Raw genomic sequence first — 22617 nt, 5'->3', positions numbered from 1 at the left:
TAGTCAAGGGCACATACCTTGGTTGCAAGCTCAATCCCCAGCCCTGGTTGGGGTGTCTGTGGGAGACAAGCTATTGATGTTTCTCTCTCTCTGTCTCTCCCCCTTCTACTCTCTCTCAAAAAATAATCAGTGGAAAAATATCCTTGGGTGAGGATTAACAACAACAACAAAAATATTTCCCCAACCTGCTTCTTACACTCCTGACTCCCATCCCTCTCCAGCCAGTCCGCCTTCCTCTCTCACTTGGAGTTGAAATAATCTCGGAGGGGATTCCCCACTGAAGTTTATTTTCCAAAAAAATTAACAAAGCATAGTTTTAGAACATGCCACTCTGCAGCTGAAAACTGCTCAATTGTCCCGTCTCACTCAAGAAAGTCCCCAGTATCTCAGCTTGGATCATAGGCTCTGTATTTCTAGGCTTCTAGGCATCTGTCCAACCTCTGTTCTTACCCTCTGTACTGAGACTGAGACGGGAGTAGCCCTCAGCCAGCTCAACACCCCACCTCTTTCCTTCCCTGCACCAGCCACTCCCTCTGCCTGGGACCTTGTGACACAACTGTTGTAAATGTTGTCTCCTGAGAAAGCCTTCCCTTGACCTTTGCAATCTGACACACCCACCTTCCCCTCACACTGATCCCTAGGCACTTGTCCTGGGCCCGTTTTCTCCAAAGCGCTAACCACTGTGTAATATTAAGCACATGCACATATGTCTGTCGGGGCTTCCCTCCTTCCCCAGCTAGCTGCTCAGGAGCAGTGATTCTGATCATTGTGTTAATCTGTATTTCCAGCTCCCAGAACCCTGTGTGGCACCGAGTACGAATTCACATGACAAGTCACAAAATAATGAATGAATGCATGTTAACACACACATTTCATTTAGAAATATGCAGTAAATGAAGAAGAAACAGCTAAAGTGTTAAAAAACAACAACCCACAAACAACCACCTTGATGAGAGAGCTGGTTAAGTGCCTGAAACCTTTTTTTTTTTTTGCCTCTAATCCTTTCAGCACTATATGATGGTGTGCATTTTGTGCATAAAGTATTTTTAAAAGTGAAACACAAATTGTCCCTGGCCAGTGTGGCTCAGTTGGTTGAGCATTGTCCCATTCACCCAGAGGTAGCCAGTTTGATTCCTGGTCAGGGCACATGTCAGGGTGGTGGACTTGATCCCCAATAGGGATAATGCAGGAGGTAGCAGATTGATATTTCTCTCCCTCTCCCTTCATCTCTGTCTCTAAAACCAATAAAAGCATATTTTTAAAAATTAGAACAAAAATAAAAATATTAAAATTATTCCTAAGAATCAAAGATCTCTCCTGGGACTCTCCTTTGTCCTGTATTGGCCCCTCTTGCCCTTGTGTCAAGAGGGACCCTCTTCTCACTATCCAATTGCCTACAGCTGTTGCCTGAGTTCTTTGTTAATGCTGAGGTCACGGTGGCTGGTACCATGGATCTGTCTCTTGCCCAATGGTGTAAGCTGGGCCCTCTCTGGAGAAGAAACCTGGGTTCCCCAAGATATGTGATCAATGCCGGGGCCCTGCCAGCAGGCGAGGGGATCCAAAGGCAGTTGCTGGGCATGGAGGCCACAGGGGCATAGGCTACCAAGGAGACAGAACTGAACCTCACATCACCCTACTTGGCCCAGAGATGGCTGGTAGTCAAAGACGGGTAAGACCCCACAGGGTGGGACGACCTAAGACAGGCACAGTTGGGGGCCAGTAGGAGAGAACTTGGGGTTCAACAGAGGTGAGGCACAGATCCTCACTCCCCCCCCCAAATGGTGCAGGGGCTTGAATACTTGCCCCTTCTGAGGAAGGTCTCCTGCCCCCATGGATGCTTCTTGCTTCCTATGTCCAGCCCAGATTGAGACCCAGATAACGGATAGAGATTTGGCCCAGCTCAGATCGGGAACAGAAAGAGACTTGGTCCAGCTGAGATCTTACCCAGAAAACAGAGACTTGGCTGACAGCAACTGCCCTCTCAATGAAACAGGACTTGTTTCCCATTTCTACCTTGGACCACAGGGAAAGGGGCAGCTGAAGGAAAGAGCTGTGTCAGGATACTGCCTTCTTCCCTTTCTTCTCCCTCTTTTTTTCTAACAAGGCTCTGTCATTTAAAAAATAAAAATGGGGGAATTTGTTGGAAGCCGATCCTCCCTGGCTGCTTGAGGCAATCCCTGCAGGAATGTTTCAAGGAACCTTGAAATAGAGATGAGAAACGCCCTAGCCTTTGGAATGGAATGGATGGGGTTAAGATCAAATAGGATAAATGCAGATGTAAGAGGACAATAGGGGGAGGAACCTGGGTAGGAGAAGAGAGGTTGTTTTCCCAGGTGAGGACCAAATAGTATAAAAGTATAAATACAGATGTTAGATGACAATGAAAGAGAAAATCTGGCTATGATGATCACCTAAAAAAAAAAAAAAGATATATTGTTAGGTCCGCTAACAATATATCTTCTGAGTGACTGATGCCTAGGAGATTTACTGTGGCTTTTATTCCTTGTGGCTTGTCCTGGGCCAAACCCGAGCCTGTCTACATCCGTATTGTTCCCACTTCAACCCAGAAAACGGTGATGCCCCTCTGCAAGACATGGAGAGGGAGCCCTGCGGGCCTCCTTGGGCACCTGCCCAATCTCCCAATTTCAACCTAAGACCTGGAATCGCTTTGGTGGGAAAGTGGCGCCCTCTACTGGTCCTGCTTCGCTAATGCAAGTCTCCTCCCCACCCCTACCCCCACCCCCACCCCCTACCGCAGCCTCCTTTGGGGAAGGCAGACCCAGGTGTCTGGACCTCCCAAGTATGGGGCAAGGTCCAGCCAGGGGCGCTGTCTGCGAGAAGGCAGGTAGGTGTGTGTGTGTGCGTGTGCGTGTGTGTGTGCGTGTGTGTGTGTGTGTATGTGTGGCGGGATGGGGGAGGGGGCGGGGGGAGAAGAGGGGTGCTCTCAGATGCCATCCCACAGTGGAAATCCCCCAGTGCGCCTGCGTGGACATGGAGGTACACACACGTAGCACCATGTCCAGCACCGAGATTTCCGCCAAGTGACCTGCATCGAGGAGATTCACTGTGGCTTTTTGCCGGGTGACTCGGGCCTCGGGCCTGTGGATCATATTTGATGCTCAGCTGAGATTCTGATCACACCTACAGTACAACTGACCTCTTTGGATTCAATGGTTTTGAAAAACAGACGTCATAGGGCACATCTGAAGGACGGCATCCTATTCATGTCCTAGAGTCGCCACATCCACTGCCATCAAAGAGGTGGCTTACAAGAAGGGAAAGGAATTCCCTGAGAGGCCAGATGCCAGGAGTCACAAAACAACGTGCCAGCTGGACCCCTTTCTGTCTGGGGGCTCTGGGGAGCACCTCGCATGCCTCCACCAGCTGCTGGTAACCTCTGGCGTCCTGGGCTCAGAGCTCATATACAAAATCATATATATTTTATTCACATCCACCTCATCATCTGCCTCCCATGACCTCCGAGGCACCTTTCATTCGGTGTGTTTGCGTCTCCGGTCTCCCCCCTCCCTCACCCCCCTCACCCCCCGACCCCTCCCTTCGAGGAATGAATACAAGGCATCTCAGCCACTTTCAGGAGAACATGAGACAGAGAGAGAGGGAGAGAGAGGGAGGGAGAGGGAGAGAGAGAGAGAGAGAGAGAGAGAGAGAGAGAGACAGTGATGTGAGAGAATCATGGATTGGTTGCCTCCCACAAGCACGCTGCCCAGAGCAAAGATAGAACCTGGTATGTCCAACCACGTATGTGCCCTTGACCCGGAATCCCTTGACCCAGAATGGAGACCTCAGCTTTCCATTGCATGACACGACCTTTCTCACCTACTGAGCCACACCAGCAGGGCTCCGTTTGTCTTTCAATTGGATCTTGTCATCTATTTATAGTTGAAGAGATTCTTGCCAGTTAAGGGTGCTTGCGGTGTTATGGTTTTCTGAGTTTTAGAGTCCTCTGTTTCTCTTTTATTTTCTTGCTCTCTTGTCCTGTATGTTGAGGACTTTCTGTAGTGCTATGTTTGAATTCCTTTCACTTGTTTCTCGTGTGCCTCCTGTAGACCTTTGGTGTGTGGTGACCTGGACTCCTGACTTAGGAAAAATAAACAGCCTCTCCTTACATTGAGGAGATGGCCTCTCGGGTAACCCTGGCCAGCTTCGTGTCACTCGGAGATGGCCCAAGAGTCAGACCGGTCCTCTGCTGGTCGGGAAGCGCCAATGCAAGCCACCATCCTGCAGCCAGAGCCAGGTGCCTGGACTTGACTTGAGCCAGGAAGGACAAGCAGGGGGCACGCTGACTGCAAGAAGGCAGGGGCTGAAGGGTGCTCATGGATGCCGACGTACCATTCAAATCAAGAAATGTCCATGCGTGACTGTGGATTTACACACACAGATGCGCACACGCACAAGCACACCCACACCCACACCCTCCCCCTCCACCTCGCCCCCCCCCCCCACACACACACGGGAGCACAAGTTCTGCAATCAAGATTTCTAATGAGTGACCCAAGTCTAGGAGATTTACTGTGGCTTTTTTCCTTGTTGCTTGTCCGGGGTCCACCCGAGCCTGTGTAAATATGTATTGTCCCCTATTCAACCCAGAAAATGGCGATGCCGCCCGCAAGGCATGGAGTCAGAAACCTGCGGGCCTACTTGGGCACCTGTCCCAACTCCCAAGTCCTCCCCAAGCCCGAGGAATTGCTTAGGCGGGCCGTTGGCACCCTCTACTGGTTCTGGAGCGGTGATGCTTTCAGTCCTGGGGGTGGCTGATTGGTGGAGCAGGCGGGCGGCTGATTTGGCTCCTCCCACCACGCTCTTGGGCTATAAAAGAAAGCAGAATCTGCTTTGCAGAGCTTCTCAGCCCTAGGTTTATTGTCGTGGTCGTTGTCCTCGTTCTCCAAGGGAGCTTTCAGGGGAGAGATCTTGCAAAGATCTGGCTAGAACCTGGTTAAGCTGCTGATCAACTGAATGCACTGTCTCAGTGTCACTTCTTCGCCAACTCCTTCCACAACTTTGGGAATCCCTGGGCCTGGACCCCAACATCTGGTGCCCGCACAGGAACAGGTCCGGCGCCATGCAGGAAGTGACGACCCAGCATGCTTACGCGCCGGCTCGATCCGAGGCCGATTCCGCGCCCGCCATGGCCCACAAAGTGAACATGTCTCTGGCCGACGTCATTAAGGTGAACAGGAGCCAGTGGGGCGGACGCGGCGGGGCTTGGACCCCAACGAAGGCAGAGGAGAAGCTAGCCATTCCCAAGATGACGAGAAAGAGAAGTCATCCTGAGCTGACGCAAGAGGCCATCAAAGAGCCTCGCAGCGGCCTCCAGATGCACTTTCTGCTGTCTCTGCAGGGTTTCCATGCATTGGGCAAGAAGAGTGATGAGAAAGCTGACCCGTCTTCCTCGCAGGCCCTGGGAAACTCAAGCAACCCCAAAAGCCCCCGGCCATGCCCAGTTTTCAAACCATGGCTTGAGCTTCGCCGCCGTGAGCTGGCCATGTCCAACAGGGTTTATGTGCTGCTGAGCTCGTCCCATAGAGACGTGAAGCCCGTGGTGTCCAGCACACACCTGCTGGACTTCCTGAAGCAGCTGGAGGATTACACGCCTATGATCCCAGATCCAGTGACTCGTTACTACCTGAACCGCGCGGGCTTAGAGGCTCCAGAGCTGCAGGCCACGGGGGAAGTCAGCACGCCTCCCTGTGCCAGATAGGGCAGGAGAAGGTGCAGGACGTCGTGTACCACACGATGGAGATCTTCCAGCTGCTGCGGAACATGCAGCTCCCAAATGGTGTCACGTATCATACTGGAACATACCAAGATCGGCTAGCAGAGCTCCAGGATCACCTTCGCCAGCTTTCTATTCTCTTCCGGAAGCTGAGACTGGTCTATGACAAATGCAATGAAAACTGCGGAGGGATGGATCCCATTCCAGTAGAGCAACTCATTCCATATGTGGAAGAAGATGGCTCAAAGAATGATGATCGGGCTGGCCCACCTCGTTTTGCTAGTGAAGAGAGGCAAGAAATTGCTGAAGTAAATAAAAAACTCAAACAGAAGAACCAACAGCTGAAGCAAATTATGGATCAACTATGAAATCTCATCTGGGATATAAATGCCATGTTGGCAATGAGGAACTAAACTGATATTTACATTTCCTGCTTTACACGTTATACCATTCCCCCCCCCCCCTCAGGTATTTTTTCCCTTTGAAGCAGATTATTTATCTGTTTGTATTCCAGTCAATAGAACTAAAGTTCTATTTTTACATTGTGGTTTTACATTAAAGAAGTCCATGGCAAAAAATAAATAAATAAATAAATAAATAAAAATAATGCATATGGGACCATCATAACTTCCTCTATATTACTTCTTAATTTCAATAGACTCTGTATCAAAGGCCATGTTTCTTTTATCAGCACTTGCTGGGCATTAGATTTCTGAGCTCAGATGCATAAATCCTGTCTTTTGAGGTTTTGTACATGTTCTTAGGAATAAAATGTAATTGGCTTATGTAAATTCATAAATACAATCTCTTTCAATGTGTGGCCTTAGTTTATATTAACTATTGACTTTATTTGAAAACTTTTAATAAGTGTGTATAATCTACTTTAAGAGAAATAGGTTTGTTTTTTAAGTATTTACTTCTTATGTCTATGAATAAATCATGAACTTTTACAATTAAAAAATAAAGCAAGAAATTAAATCCTGTCATATTCCTTTCAAATCCCCTAAATCATTGCTCCATAATAGTAGCCATCTCCCCAAAATCAATGTTTATAGGCATAATTGAAATAAATGCATTTATTTATTACTCAGAATGAATCTTTCCTATGAACTGCATGTAGCATTGTGCTGTGACTTTAAAATTGCCTCGCGCCTTTCCCAAGAATAACCTGAGATTTCTGGGCTAATGCTCAAGGTGTAAAGGGAATGGACATATTTTGTGCACCGGGCCTCTAGTGTATATGTGTGTGTGTGTGTGTGTGTGTGTGTGTGTGTGTGTGTGTATATATATGTGTGTGTGTGTATATATATGTATATATATATGACTGACTTGAAAAGTGGGGGAAGAAGCAAAATACAAGCCCATATTTTTATTTATTTTTGCATACTACAAATTTATTGTTCCATAAATGTACAGTGCTTGAACAGAAAAAGAAAGCCCCACTGTTGCCTAGAAAGTAGAGTTGAAGCAGCACGTGGGAAGCAGGGGGGCTCTGCGATGTCAGGTGTGTGGTTAGAGGCTCTGCTCCATGTATGTGGAGGTGTCCATTTCTTCAGGAAGCTCCGGCGCATTGACTTCAAACCTACCCTGAACCTCATTGAGGTTCAGGACGACTACCCCAACTAGTAGTCCAAAGAAAAGAAAATGGCCCAGGAACACGCTGTGCTGCTCTCTTATCCGTCTGTTGAGCCTCAGAATTGGAGAGTGAGGAGTATTTGAAGCTCTGTCCATTTAGTTTCACAACAATAAATAAGCAGAGGCAGGTTGGCGGTGGCAAAGACACTGGCAGCCATACATCTTGCTAGGTCTTTATAGCTGTGTCTCTGGATTTGTAGGCCACTCCTCGACTTTTCAGCTCCCTCACGATTCCTTGGGGCAGGCGACCAGTGACTGACACTGCATATACACCAGGCTTAAAGTTACTGACTCGCTGCCACTTGGAGACCCAGCTGTGCTCTGGACTCATCATTGCAATGATTCCATCAAAGGAACAGCTGGTGCAGTCATATACCACCTCTCGGTTACCCTTCATCTGAAGGTATGCATCACAATTATCACAACCATCATATTCAAACTGGTCTACAGTCTTGACCAGCGAACACAGCAAACAAGCCCGCAGATGCCGCATGTCCTCCGGCACGGTCTTCAGAGCCATCCTCCCCACAGGAGCAGAAGAGCGAAATTCTCCGAATATTCGTTTTTAACTTTTATCTAAAATGAAACAAATAATATATTTTCACTATTCATTTTCAATCTTTCATCAGTTGCCAATTCCAACAATTATCCTTTAAAGTTACCCTTAAAATTAAATCATCTTTTGATGAAAACAATGAATTCAGGATTCTATACAGTGCTAGTGTCACAATCAAACTAATTTTAAAATATTACAAGGTGCAAGGTGGTCCTCCTGCACATGACTACAACGGCTCACAACACATGGAACTCACTATGAATTATGGAGGCAAAAATCGTATCTTACAATGGTACCTGTATGGTCGGTCGGTGCGGGCCCTCTTTCAATTGCAGACTTCTGACTTCTTGTATTCTCACTTGGGCAATGTGGCAGGCCGCTCTCTCAGGCCTCCTTTATAAGGGCACAAATCCCATCATGAGGGCTCCACCCCCAGGACCTAATCCCATCATGAGGGCTCCATTCCCGGGACCTAATCCCATCCCAAAGCTCCAACTCCTAATCCCATTAGCTGGCGCAATAGGATTTCAATGTATGAATTTGGGGCATGGTGGGAGTCACAAGCATTCAGACCATAGCACTCATCTTCACTTCACTGTGCTTCATTGTCCTAAATGATTTACATTTTTAGAAAAAATGGGCTCGAGCCAGTTTGGCTCAGTGGATAGAGCAACAGCCTTCAGACCAAAGTGTCCCGAGTTTGATTCCGGTCAAGGGCATGTACCTTGGTTGCAGGCCCAGACCTGGTCACCGCTCCTGCAGAAAGCAACCAATCCATGTGTTTCTCTCACATCGATGGTTCCCTCTGTATTTTCCTCTCTCTTCCACTCTTTCTTAAAAAGTCAATTGAAAAATATCCTCTGGTGAGGATTTTTAAAAAATGGAATAAAGATAGAATTTTAAAACTTTCCTGAAAATTGCCATTTGTAAAAGTAATTGTGATAAAGCAGTGCTTATTTAAGAAATTAAATCCTGTTCTGACAGGTATCAGGTAATATCTCTTTGTGGTTTTGATTTTCATTTTCCTGCAAATCAAATAATGAATAGTGATGTTGAGCATCTTTTCATATGTCTGTTGGCCATTCGTATGTCTTCTTTGGAAAATGTCTCTTCAGGTCCTCTGCCCATTTTTAATCAGATTGTTTGGTTTGGGGTGTGTGTTCTTCTTTGGTCCTGAGTTGGAGTTCTTTATACATATACTAGAGGCCCAATGCACAAAATTCATGCTAGGTGCTGAGCCCTCGCAGCTGCAGCAACTTGCCTTGGCCCTTGCAGCCCTGGCTTCATCCGGAAGGTCATCTGGAAGGACATCCAGAAGGTTGTTCAGCTAGCTGGTCTAATTAGCATATTATGCTTTTGTTATTATAGACTAGTGGCCTGGTGTATGAAATTTGTGCACAGGGGGGTGTCCCTCAGCCCAGCCTGCACCCTCTCCAATCTGGGAGCCCTCGAGGGATGTCATCCCCCTCACAATCCGGACCACTGACTCCTGATCACTCACCTGCCTGCCTGCCTGATCACCCCTAACCATTCTGCCTGCTGGCCTGCTCACCCCCAGCTGCCCCCCCCACCGGCCTGCTTTCCCTCAACTGCCCCCCCTGCTGGCCTGCTTGCCCTCAACGCCCCCCCCCCGCCGGCCTGATCACCCCCAACTGCCTTTCCCTGCCTGATTGCCCCTAACCACCTCTGCCTCTGCCCCGCCACCATGGCTTTGTCCGGAAGGACGTCCGGAAGGTCTCCCGGTCTAATTAGCATATTACCCTTTTATTAGTATAGATTTTTAAATATGTTTTTATTGATTTTCAGAGAGAGAGAAAGGGAGAGGGAGAGGGAAAGAGACAGGAACATCGATGAGAAAGGAACATTGTCAATTGGCTGCCTCCTGCATGGCTCCTACTGGGAATCAAGCCTGTGAAAGGCACACCGCCCGCCTCCCCGGGCGGTGCGGGGGGAGGAGTCTGACCGCCCGGCTCTGAGATCCCTCCGCGCCCGCCGTAGGGCCTGGCCTCCCCGGAGCGGTCCGAGTGACCCGGCTGCGTGGTGGCCAGCGGCGGGCCAAGGGGTGGGGCCGGGCAGCGACCAACCACGGGGGAGGTCATAGGAGCGGAAGGCCTCACCGCCTGGCTCTTTCCTCCCTTCCCCCGTGGTCGGCTCCCCGCTTGCCCGCACTGGGGCCGGGGGTCCATGCGGCCCTAGGGGCCCGGTCGGGGGGGCCGGGCCCCATGGGGGGGCATTGGCTCCCCGGCCCATGGCGGGAGCCCGACGCGGGCTGCCACCCGCCCGCTGCCCCCCGGACCGGGCCCAGTGCAGCAGCGGCTGCAGTGGAGTGGGGCGCGTGCCCTGGCTCGGGGAGGCCGCCATGCTGCAGTGCACCGGCCCCATGGGCCGGGCCTGCTCTGAGCGGATGCCGCTCCTCCAGAGCTGGGCCGCTCCACCGGCCGCACCCCGTTTGCTGGGCCTGTGCCGCCCAGATGCGCTGGAGTCCCGGTCTGCCCGCAGGCCAGTTGCGGGTGCTGTGCGGGAGGGCTATCCTGCCTTGTGGCGAGTTCGAGCGGTGGCAGCAGGAGCCGGGCAAGGACTGCGCCCTCCATCTTGCCTTGGGTCCTCCATCTTGGGACACAGCCATGTGCACCCTCCATCTTGCCTTGGGTCCTCCATTTTGGGACGGTGCCATGTGCTTCCTCACGGGAAGAAGCCGCTGCTAGCCACACCCAGGATTTCTCTGGACTAACCAATAATAATCAAGGGAAGTGCACGCCATCACTATGACCACATCCTGTACCGACTCGCGCCTGGCCAATCAGCGGGGCCCACAGTCCCCTCTCCTGCCCTCACTCCACCCCCCTTTAAAACCCCCTGTCCCATCAGGTCTCTCTCTCTCTCGGCCACTGGAGCTCACCGTTGCATCGGTGAGTGTGGCAGGGGAGCCAAACCCGGGTTTGAAATAAATGACTCTTTGCTTTTGCATCAGACTGACTGGCTCCCTGGGGGTCTTGGGAACTTTGAAATCTGAGCACAACACCTGCAACCCAGGTATGTGCCCTGACTGGGAATCGAACTGGTGACCCCTTGGTTCCTAGGTTGATGCTCAACCTCTGAGCCACAACAACCAGTCATCTTTATATATTTTGGATATTAACCCCTTATCAGACACATAATTTGCAAATATCTTCTCCCATTCAGTTTGTTATCTTTTTGTTTTGTAGATAATTTCCTTCACTGGACAAAAATTCTTTAGTTTGATGTAATTTTATTTGTTTATTTTTTCTTTTGTTTCCCTTGCCTCAGGAGACAAACTCCAAGATCAATGTCAGAGAGTTTATTGCCTATGTTTTCTTCTAGCAGTTTTATGGTTTCAGGTCTTACATTTGAGTCTTTAATTCATTTTGGCTTTATTTTTGTGTATGATGTAAAAAACCAGTTCATCTCCACAGTCTTGCATGCATCTGTACAGTGTTCCCAGTACCATTTATTGAAGAGACTGTCTTTACCCCATTATATTCTTGCTTCCCTTGTCTTAGGCTAATTGACCACATAGGTGTGGGTGTATTTCTGGACTCTCTATTCTGTTCCATTAATCTATGTATCTGTTGTTGTGCCAGTACAATACCATTTTGGTTACTATAACTTTGTAATATAGTTTGAAATTAGAGTGCTAATTCTTGAGTATTCACATTATGTTAAGCCCATCTAATTGAAATTTGAATTTTAATAATATTTTCTAGTATAGCACTGTTAAATAGAAATATGTGAGCCAGATGTATTACTTAAAAAGTAAATAGAAACAGTTAAAATTAATTTTAATAATGCATTATACAAAACCTAATATATCTAAAATACTATCATTTCAACATGTAATCAATATAAAAATGTTATTAATGAAAATTTTACATTCTTTGTACTGACTTTATAACCCAGTGTGCATTTTACACTTCTAGCATGTCTCAATTTGGATGACTACATGTCAAGGGCTCAATAGCCACTGTGGCTAGTGGCTGTTGTATTGGACAGTGCAGTTGTAATTCCTTCACCCAGTGGTTCCCGAATTTGAATGTACATAAGAAGTACACACAGAGATACATGTTAAAAATATTTCCCAGCAGAAAAGCAGTATGGAGTTACCTGAAAAAATTAAATATAGAATGCCTTATAACCCAGCAATTCCATTTCTGGGAATATACCCAAATAAACCTGAAAAAAAAAAAGAAATTAAATCCTGTAATATTCCTTTCAAATCCCCTAAATCATTGCCCCATAATAGTAGCCATCCCCCCAAAATCAGTGTTTATAGGCATAATTAAAATAAATACATTTAATTATTACTCAGAATGAATCCTTCCTATGAACTGCATGTCTCTCTGTGCTGTGACTTTAAAACTGCCTCGCGCCATTCCCAAGAATAACCTGAGTTTTCTGGGCTAATGCTCAAGGTGTAAAGGGAAGAGATGGTGCAAGACTCAGAGATGAGTCCTCATCAAAGGAATGGACATATATGAGTCAGTTAAGTGCACTGAACCTAACCCGGAGAGGCTGTAAAATTATGATTCCCAAACTCTTAATTATTTTTCTACTAAACCTAATGATAGAAATTGGGTGCTACAATTTGCATTTTAAGGCTTTGAGATTGTTCCTATATGTATGTAATGCTCAAAAGGACAGGCCCTACTGATTTTAGCATTGTAAGACAGGCTGCTGTTATGAGAGGCTAAATCGTTTTGGGGTTGTCGTTTTTTTAATATGCTTGTATTGATTCTTAGAGAGAGAGGATGGGAGAGGGCTAGAGAGATAGAAAACATGGGAAAGAGAGGAATATCCTCTCTCGGCTGACTGCCTCTTGCATGCCCCCTACTGGGGATCTTCAGAATCCAGACAGGTGCCCTGACCAGGTTGGGAATGGAACCGGCAACCTCTTGGTTCCTGGGTTGATGCTCAGCCGCTGAGCCACACCAGCCCGCCAGGCTACAGAGTTTCAACAAACAGATCCATGAGTCTCCAGCCCTCTCTGTGCCTGTGCCTTTTGCCATGTGACTTTGCTGTTCCTCCCATCAGGAATCAGAGTACACCTTCCAACCACTTGATTCTGAGTGTTTTTGAATCCGATTTGTTTTAGCCGGTGGGATAATAATGGATGTGATGCAAGAGGAGGCTTGACAATCTGGGCTTGCTCTGTTAAGCTTCTGCCATCACAAGGAGGATGGGTCCAGCTAGCCCACTGTCCGAGGAGGAGGAGGAGGGTCACCCAGAGCAGAGCCCAGTCACCCAGGCAGCCCAGCCTAAACCAGCTGCCTCCAAGCCCAATCCCCAGACATATGAGTAAGCCCAGTCAGGATCACCTGTTGGCCAACCTAGCCAAAGCCTTCAGGCACCTGAGAAATAAATGTCCAGTGTCGTGTGCCACACAGCAGTTTTGTGACACTAGCTAACTGCCCCAGTTCAGTAAAAATTTTTGAAGAAAAGAGTGAATTTGGGTTCTTGGACAATGTTAATTCTCCTAGATATTAAGAGAGTTATTTATTGAACCAATAAATAATGGAAAGGTGCCTTAGCCCCAATATATAAGCTACATATCCATGGGGGCTCATTTTTTTACATTATAAAAGTGATCTGGGTGAAAAAATAGAATACTCCTAAAATGAATGAAAATCTTCTTATTGTTGTTTTTTTTTAACTACAGTGCTGCATATCTGTTTGAAAGTATATACTTGTGCAACAAGGGACAGGCAGAGAATAATTAACATCTGACAGTGCTTCATCTGTGGGTTCCACACTGTCTGAAAATAGTCTTGCTTTATTCATTTATTTAACTTGTAGCTCAAAGGAACAATATGCATATTACACACAGTTCCACTGACTATACAGACATCAAACTTACTTGTTTAATCCACAGATCCTAATCACACATTCTTTTGCCTATTTTAAGGAAGCCTCGCTAACCATCTATTGTAGTTATCTAAGCATAGCTAGAAGCGTAAAAAAAAAACTGGTTAAAGTTAAATTTGTACTAATAGGAAGTAAATTTGGAAGTAAATTGTGTAAGAAATGGTCTGATTGGTTCTCTGGTTTGAAACTTGAAAGAAAATAATAGGATAAAATTGTATTCTATCATATATTAACATACTTCTGATTAAAACTGCAGAACACTAATTCTTAGAATGAATCTAAACTGAATACAATTTTGGTTGGGATTTTTGTCTAATTACATTTTCTGACAAAATTACTAGATGTTAAATGCAGTGTGGTATCCTAAATTGGATCCAGGAATATCAAAGTGCGTTATAACAAAAAACTGGTGAGATCTGAATAAAATTTGCAGCTTAGTTAATAATAATTTGGAGACGTCTTAGTTTTAACAAATGTTCCATGTTAATGGAACATTACGAAAACTGGTGAGGGGTAGACAAGTATTCTTGGTATAATATTTGGAATGTTTCTATCAATGTAGGATTATTATATACATATATATATATTCTATCTAATAATAGACAAACATGGTAATTAACTGTACCTGTGACACACTTCCCATTGGCTAATCAAGGCGATATGCAAATTAACTGCCAACCAAGATGGCGGCCGGCAGCAAGGCAACTGAAGCGAACAGGAGGCTTGCTTGCTCCAGTGATGGAGGAAGCCAAGGTTCCCCACCTGCCTCCGCCCAGCTCTGAGCTGCACTCTAAGCAACTATGTTGCAATTATAGAAGCTAACCTATCCTCAGAAACCTGGTTTCAGCCAGCTGGGCCTCAGAGCTGGAGTTGCAACAGAGTTTCAATTATAGAAGCTAAACAAAGCCCAGATACCTGCTTTCAGCAGCTGAGGTCTCAGAGCGGGAGCCAAGCCTCCTAGCTAAAGCTGGCTCTCAGCTCCAGTGACAGCCAGAGAAGGTAAATAAATCCCAGGATAAAGAAAAAAAAAAGGAGAGGTTTGGAGCTTCAGTCACCTGCCAGCCTGAAAATGGCCCTCAGCCCCTCACCCAGACTGGCCAGGCACCCCAGTGGGGACCCCCACCTTGAAGGGGGTGACCAGCTGCAAACAGCCATCATCCCCTCATCCAGGCTGGCCAGGAACCCAAGCCGGGACCCCCACCCTGATCCGGGCCACCCTTCAGGGCAAACCAGCCGGCCCTCACTTGTGCACCAGGCCTCTATCCTAGATAGTAAAAGGGTAATATGCAAACTGACCCTAACAGCAGAAAGACTGGGAATGACTGGTCACACTGACCACCAGGGGGGCAGATGTTCAATGCAGGCGCTGCCCTCTGGTGGTCAGGACGCTCTCACATGGGAGGAGCTCTGCTCAGCCACAAGCCAGGCTGATGGCTGCCAGTACAGCAGTGTTAGTGAGAGACTCTCCTGCCTCCTCAGCAGCACTAAGGATGCCCGGCTGGCAAGTGGACATCCCCCGAGGGCTGCCAGGATGCCAGAGGGATGTATGATTGCTATCTTTGGCCCAATCCCCCGGGGAGCAGTGGTCATCCCCTGAGGGGTCCCAGACTGCCAGAGGGCGCAGGCCAGACTGAGGGACCTCCCTCTCCCCCGAGTGCACAAATTTTGTGCACCGGGCCTCTAGTATATATGTGTGTGTGTGTGTGTGTGTGTGTGTGTGTGTGTGTGTGTATACATATTTTTGGGGGGAGTTTTTTTTTGTTTGTTTTGTTTTTATGATTTTTGTTGTTGTTGAGGGAAGTAGTTTTTTTTTTTGTTTGTTTGTTTGGTTTGTTTGTTGGTTGGTAGGTTGGTTGGTAGGTTGGTTGGTTGGTTGGTTTTGTCTACACCCATTTCTGTTTATTATGGCCAAGGTGAAAAGGCCAGCTCCTCCACAACAGCAACCAGTAAAATTTATCCGCAAAATGACGAGGTACGACACAGGTCTTTTTCGGAATTTTTTAATAAAATAAACGTTAAAGAAAACACTTTGCATGCGTTTTAATTAAATCCTATTTCAAAACAGAAGAAACAATTCCCCAATGGGCCACAGGTCCCGGCCAGCCCGCCCTCGGGAAGCACCGCGAGAGGATTTCCAGGCCTAGCTCCACCACGCATGCTGTGACTTGGTGGTGCTTTAGCTGGTGCCCATCATGGGTTCGTCAGCGTCCAGCAGGGCGTCCTCCAACTCCTCGGTGCCCCTGATCCCGCTGCCAGTGTTCACCTGGGCGTCCAAGATTTTGTCGCTCCTCAGGGGGTTGTAAGCGTCCAGCTGGGTGTCCAACTCCTCCGCGGAGATCCGTTGCTTGGAATTGTGTGCGGTGCCCCTGCCTGTAACCCGGCTGCCTCCGCGGGCGCGACTCGGCGCGCCCGCCGCCAAAGCCTCCAGGTCCTCGGTGTGTATTCACCCGGCCTCTGTTGACACTCTGCCCCGGCCTGCGCTGCGTGGGTATCTGTGATGTGAGGAGCTGGATGTGGAGGGGCCGGCCATCCAAAGGGACGCCGTGGTACTGTTTCATGGCTTCCAGGGCGTCTGCCTTCCGCTCAAAGTGCACGTGGGCTGTTCCCAGGCTGCGGCCGGAGCGGTCATAGTGGACCCCGGCCTTCTTCAGAGGCCCGACCTCTGCAAACAGCTGCTGGACATCCGCGTCGGACACTCCGAAGGCCAGGTTGGACAGAAGCAGCTTGCCCCCGGTCACCAGGCCTGCGCCCCTGCCCAAGCCCCTGCGGAAGCGGTCGTGTTGCCACTCGTTGGGAAGCTGTCTCGGCCTGCTGTAGGGCGCCGTCCAGTTCCTGCCTGGGTCGAGGGCCGCCCGGTTCCGGAACGGCCCGCCGCCCCGGCTCACTGGTGCGGCGGTTTGCGCTCCGCCACTGCGGCCTCCCTGGGAGCCGGCCCGGCCTCGGTCCCGGCCTCGGTCCCGGCCTAGGTCCCGGCCTCGGTCCCGGCCTCGGTCCCGGCTTCGGTCCCGGCCTCGATCCCGGCCTCGGTCCTGGCTTCGGTCCCGGCCTCGGTCCCTAGCCCCGCCGCTGCCGCCACGCTGGCTGCGGTTCAGCCGAATGATGTCGTCCAGAGACATGTTGACTTTGTCGGCCATGGCGGGCCGGAATCGGGCTCCGATCGAGCCCGTGCGGGAAGCACGCCGTTCCTTCCCTTGCCGCGCGCGCACCAGCGCTTGGCGCTGGAGCTGTTCCTGAGCGCGCACCAGATGTTGGGGTCCAGGCCCAGGGATTCGCAAAGGTGTGGACGGACTCCTCGCGGAAGCAGAAATGACACGGAGACTGCTGTTCAGACGGAGACAGAGTTCAGACGCGCCTTCTTCAGGGCTGAGAAGGTCTGAGAACCATAGACCCTGCGAGGTGCTGCCGCCCCTCCTTTTATAGTCCCAGAGCGTGGTGGGTGGGAGGAGCCAGAGAGGCCCACCAATCAGCCGCTCCCAGGAATGAAGCATCACCGTTTGGGAGACGCCAACTTTAGGGTGGGGCAGGTGGCGCATCTCAAGGAAAGGTTCTCCTGAAAGTGGCTGCGATGCCTGAGGTGCTTGACCGGCGGGCGCCTCTTGGGCAGGCTCCTCCGACCTGGGACCCGTGAAGAGTGTTGGCGGGTTTTATTTTACTGTATGTCATTATTTTTTTTTCTTATTTCTGTGCTCATTTCTCTTCATTCATTGCAATAGATTCTACCTCTGGGCGGCAATGGACCCTTGAAAACATCGGTCCCATTTGCATTGGGGGGGAGGGGGAGGGGGAAGGGAGGGGGAGGGGGAGGGGGTAGGGTGTGCGGGAAGGGGGAGGGGGAGACCGGAGACGACGCAAACCCACCGGACGTAGCGGCCCTTGGAGGTCATGGGAGGCAGAGGCTGAGGTGGATGTGAATAAAATGTGTCTGCTTTCGTTACTTAGCTCTGAGCCCAGGACGCCAGAGGCCACCAGCAGTCAAACAGCCCCGTCAGAGAGCGGGGGGTATAGATGTGTATGGATCGGTCCCTGTTCGTCAGTCTATGTTGTTCTCTGTAGTCCACAAATGAGTGAGATCATGTGGTATTCAATTTTCTCTGACTGGCGAATTTCACTTAGCATAATGCTCTCCAGTTCCATCCATGCTGGCAAGAATTCCTTCTTCTTCCCACTTTTTTACCACAGCGTAGTCTTCCACTGGGTAGATGTACCACAGTTGTGTGTGTGTTCGTGTTTGTGTTTACTGCATTTCTGTGAAATGTTCCCGACACCCCCACCCCCCCCCCCCACTCCCCACACCACACCCCCACGCCCCTAGAGGCATATCCCTGGAGGCATCTCCCTACAGAAAAGCAGCTTAGGCTTTGGCCCCTCCCTTGGGCGGACCCGGGTGCCAATGGCACCTTGAGGGCTTCCAGTGTGGTGGGAGCAGGGACACCTTGCAGGTGACATGAACCCATCTCTGGAAGAGGACACGGAGGCTGAGGCAGGTGAAATTGATTTGCATAAACGGGTCAGTTCTCAGGAAGACGGGAAGCTGGAGTTGAAGAAGTTGAGGGCCAGGGCGAGGGTACCCTTCTGAATAGGGTGCAGAGTGGGGGCCTAGGGAGAGAATGCCATCTGTCCGCAGTCAAACAGCTTAGCCCTACCGAGGGAGGGCATGACTCGTCCCTGTGTCTGTGGGGCCCTTCGGAGCAGGGTCTGAGAGCGGCGAGTGCTTGTCTGTGCGTGACTGCGGACGTAAACACACAGTCACGCACAGACGCTTCTTGATCTGAATGGTCCGTCGGCATCCATGAGCACCCTTCAGCCCCTGCCTCCTCGTAGGCGGCGCGCCCCCTGCTTGCTTGTCCTTCCCCCCTCAGGTCAAGTCCGGGCACCTGTTTCTGCCTTCCCCAGAGGTGTCTGCGGGAGGGTGACTTGCATTAGCGCTACTCGACCAGCAGAGGGCGGGACGGGCTCTTACGCCATGCTTGGGCTGGGCCCTGGGGTCCAGCTCCCTCTCTGGATGAATGCTCAGGCCCCTGTCCAGAGACCAAGTCCGGACCGGGCCCCATGGGCTTGCCGAAGGGTTGAAAGCATTGAAAGGCTGGATCAATGTCATTACTAAGGAGGGTTTGTTGTTGTTATTATTATTATCATTATTATTGTTGTTATTTTATTTCGCGCTCCCACACGCACCAGCGTGTGTGTGTGTGTGTGTGTGTGTGTGTGTGTGTGTGTGTGTGTGTTGGCAGGGCTGTTTTTTTTTTCTTTTAAGAAGTTGTGTGTGTGTGTGTTTTTAATTGTAAGAGGAGGGTTTTTGCCTGTTTGTTTGTTTGTTTTGTTTTTTAAACCAAGTCAGAAGATCCAATCTTCAAAGTGCATGCAAGCTGCTCCTCCCAGGGGGCCCGGACTGAATGTTCGAGGGCATCCCCAGGAAGGCTTGCAGGGATGGTGCCTCCCCATTCTGGAAGGTGTTCTGGACTCTGCCGAACAGGATGAAGTGTTTTGCCGACAGCCAGAGGAACCCGAAGTGGTTCTCATCGAACAGGATGAAGACTCCAGGGCGGCGCCTGGCGAAGACGAAGGTAGGTAAGTGCACACTAACGGTTTCCAGGACATAGGAACACATCCTGCTGGTTCTGGGGGTAATTCTGGTTTCTCGAGCCCACGTCCACAGCCAGAAGAAACGGAACGGGCTGCTCCTCCGAACCTGCAGCCCTGGACTCCCCGACGCTGGGCTGGGCAGGGCTCCGCCATCCATGGCCCTGGTTTTCCTCAGTCCTGTGTTCTTGCTGATGCTGACATTGAAAGAGAGGAACCCATCAGCAAAGGATAAGACATTCAGCAAAGTTATCCTTAGACATTAAGAAGAAATAAAGGGTTTCCCAGACAGACAAAAGCTGAGAGAATTTACCACCATAAGACTGCACATAAGAAATGTTGAAAGGAGGTCTTCTACTGGAAACAAAAACACAAAAGTACACAAAACGTTGAATAAGATGATTAATAGATACAAGCAGGAAACTGAAAATCTTCTTCAGAGTAGTTTATTAAATAATCTATACTAACAAAAGAGTAATATGCTAATTAGACCAGTAGACCTTCCAGAGACATTCCGGGCGTCCTTCTGGACAAAGCCAGGGGCTTGGCCGGCCTGCAAAGGGCCATCAGCCCCTCATCCATGTTGGCCACACCCCCTAGCAGAGACCCCGACCCTGAAGAGGGTCTGGCCAGCCTGAAAATGGCCCCCAGCCCCTCACCCAGGCTGGATATGCCCCGCAAGGGGACCCCCATCCTGATCCGGGACCCCTTCAGAGCAGACCAGCCAGCCCCCACACATGCACCAGGCCTCTATCTATCTATACTAATAAAAGGGTAACATGCTAATTAGACTGGGAGACCTTCCAGATGTCTTTCCAGACAAAGCAATGGCAGCAAGGCAGAGCCAGTTAGGGACGATCAGGCCAGGAGGGGAGGGCAGTTGGGGGAGATCGGGCTGATGGGGGGCGGGCAGCTGGGGGCGAGCAGGTTGGCAAGGGGGGCCGGTTGGGGGCGAGCAGGCCAGAAGTGGGAGGCAATTGGGAGTGAGCAGGCCAGCAGGGGTGCAGTTGGGGACAAGCAGGCCGGCAGTGGGGGGCAGTTGGGGGCGAGCAGGCCAGCAGGGGCAAAGTTAGGGGCGATCAGGCTGGCAAGAAGAGTGGTTAGGGAAGATCAAGTAGGCAGGCAGGTGAGCGGTTAGGAGCCAGCGGTCCCAGATTGCGAGAGGGATGTCTGATTGCTGGTGTGGGATTGGGCCTAAACTGGCAGTCGGACATCCCCCAAGGGGTCCCAGATTGGAGAGGGTTCAGGCCAGGCTGAAGGATACCGCACCCATCCACCCCTCAGGCACAAACTTCATGCACCAGGCCACTAGTTATAACATAAAGGTTAAAGGGGGGATGGGCATTAAAATAATTGTAACTATTGCAGATAATAAGTTCACAACATAAAGAGGGATAATTTGCAACAACAAAATGATAAAAGAGGAGGAAGAGGATTGAATAGTACAGGTGAATGAAGAGGCAATCAGAAGAAAAAGGACTGTTATATGTATGTATGACACATTTTGCACAATCCTGATGGTAACCACAAAACAAAAATCAAGAGCTGAGATAAAACATTAAAAAAGAAGAAGAAGAAATGAAGAAGAAAATCATAGAAAACTGTCAAACTAAAATAGCAGAAATAAGTATAAGAGAAAACAAACAATGGAGATAGAACAAAAAGAAAACAAAGGATACAATAACTGTGGTAAATCTTCATATATCAGTAACAACCCTAATTATAAATGGATTGAACTCACAAATCAAAAGGCACAAAATAGAGGTATGGATTATACAACAAGACCCAACTATATGTTGCCTGCAGGAGACTCTGCTCAATTACAAAGACAAACATAGGCTCAAAGTGAAGGGCGAAGATGATACTTCAAACAAATGGCATCCAGAGAGAAGTGGGTGTAGCTGTACTTATATGAGACAAAACAGATGTTAAGATTTAAAAAAAAAGAAAAAGAAACAAGAGACAAAGATAGACATTTTATAATGATAAAGGAGACAATTCATTAAGAAGACATAACACTTATTAATATGTATGCACCCAACCTGCAAGTATCAAGATATATAAAGCAATTACTAATAGACCTAAGGAAGAAACTGACAAAAATAAAATTATAGTAGGGGACATGAATCACCCACTGAGAGCAATGAATAGATCATCCAGACAGAAAGTCAATAAGAAGATATGGGCCTTAAATGACACAGCAGGTTAAATCAACTTATTATTTATAGAATTTTACATCCCAAAATTCCAGAACACACATTCTTTTCAAGTGCACACTGAACATTCTCAAGGAAAGACCATATACTGGATAATAAAACTAATCTCAATAAATTTAAGAAGACTGATATCATACCAATCATATTTTCTGGGAAAATCACAAATATGCGGAGATTAAACAACACGCCACTAAACAACTATTGGGTCAAAGAAGAAATAAAGGAAGAGATCAAAAGATACATAAAGACAAATGAAAATTTAAAAAATACAATATACCAAAATTTGTGGGATGCAGCAAAAGCAGCAGTACAAGGGGGGAAGTTTAGAGCATTACAGGTATAGCTCAAGAAACAAACAAAATTTCAAATAAACCACCTAGCATTACACATTTAAAAACTAGAAAGGAAAAGTCCAAGATGCTGGCAGCATAGGAGGTCTGAACTCAACCCCTCCCATGAGCAAACTCAAATATACACATATGTACAGAGTAATTACTCCTGCAAGATAGCTAAGGGCTTCATGAACAGTTTCTCAACAACAAACAACAACTGAATTGAGAAGGCTGGGAAAGCCACAAGCCCTCTGGGAGCTGCAGGAACTCCATGAGCTGGAGGTGCCTGTGAACACCTTAGGGCAGGTGGGATCTCTGTTCAGGGGCTGTGGCTTGCCTGCAAATCACAGCAGCTTTCCCAGCTCTGCTGCCCAATCCTTTTGCCTCCAGCAAAGGGAGCAAGCAGGAACAACTGGGTGGTGCAGAGGCCTGGCCTCCCTGCTGGGCTCCAAGTTGGCACTAAAGCCAGAGGTCACTTCTACATAAGACAGCTTCTGTACAACAAAGAAGAGAGAGACTCTATAGAGAAGTCTGGGGAGCCACTGGAGCTCTCTGGAGACTGGGGGGATTATCCCTGGTTGGAGGTGCCAACGAGCGCCATTGCTTATCCCCCCCTCCCTTCTCCCTCCACAGAGTGGGCGGGGGCTCTATCCAGGTGCTCTGGCCTACCAGCAAGGTAACTGC

The 22617-nt window shown here is 48.9% G+C and overlaps 2 protein-coding genes across 2 annotated transcripts in view; both read right to left on the bottom strand.

Annotated features, from left to right (window-relative positions):
• Positions 1-7919, bottom strand: part of LOC132234065 (transcription elongation factor SPT4-A-like) — a 78609-nt gene extending 70690 nt beyond the window's left edge. Inside the window, exon 1 of the mRNA XM_059695119.1 lies at positions 7346-7919. Coding sequence (XP_059551102.1) covers positions 7536-7889 — 354 coding nt within the window. The 5' untranslated portion in view covers positions 7890-7919 and the 3' untranslated portion in view covers positions 7346-7535. The remainder of the gene's footprint in view (positions 1-7345) is intronic.
• An 8062-nt stretch (positions 7920-15981) lies between these two features.
• Positions 15982-16939, bottom strand: LOC132234445 (THO complex subunit 4-like). The gene is made up of 3 exons (XM_059695419.1): positions 16852-16939; positions 16253-16743; positions 15982-16149 (listed from the first exon to the last, which is right to left on the bottom strand). The coding sequence occupies exons 1-3, from the start codon at positions 16937-16939 to the stop codon at positions 15982-15984; spliced, it is 747 nt and encodes a 248-aa protein (XP_059551402.1).
• Between the last annotated feature and the right edge of the window lie 5678 nt (positions 16940-22617).

This window comes from Myotis daubentonii, chromosome 5 (genome assembly GCF_963259705.1).
Source record: "Myotis daubentonii chromosome 5, mMyoDau2.1, whole genome shotgun sequence".
NCBI lineage: Eukaryota > Metazoa > Chordata > Mammalia > Chiroptera > Vespertilionidae > Myotis > Myotis daubentonii.
Note: the sequence above shows the minus strand (reverse complement) of the source record. Positions and strands in the feature narration are given on the sequence as shown.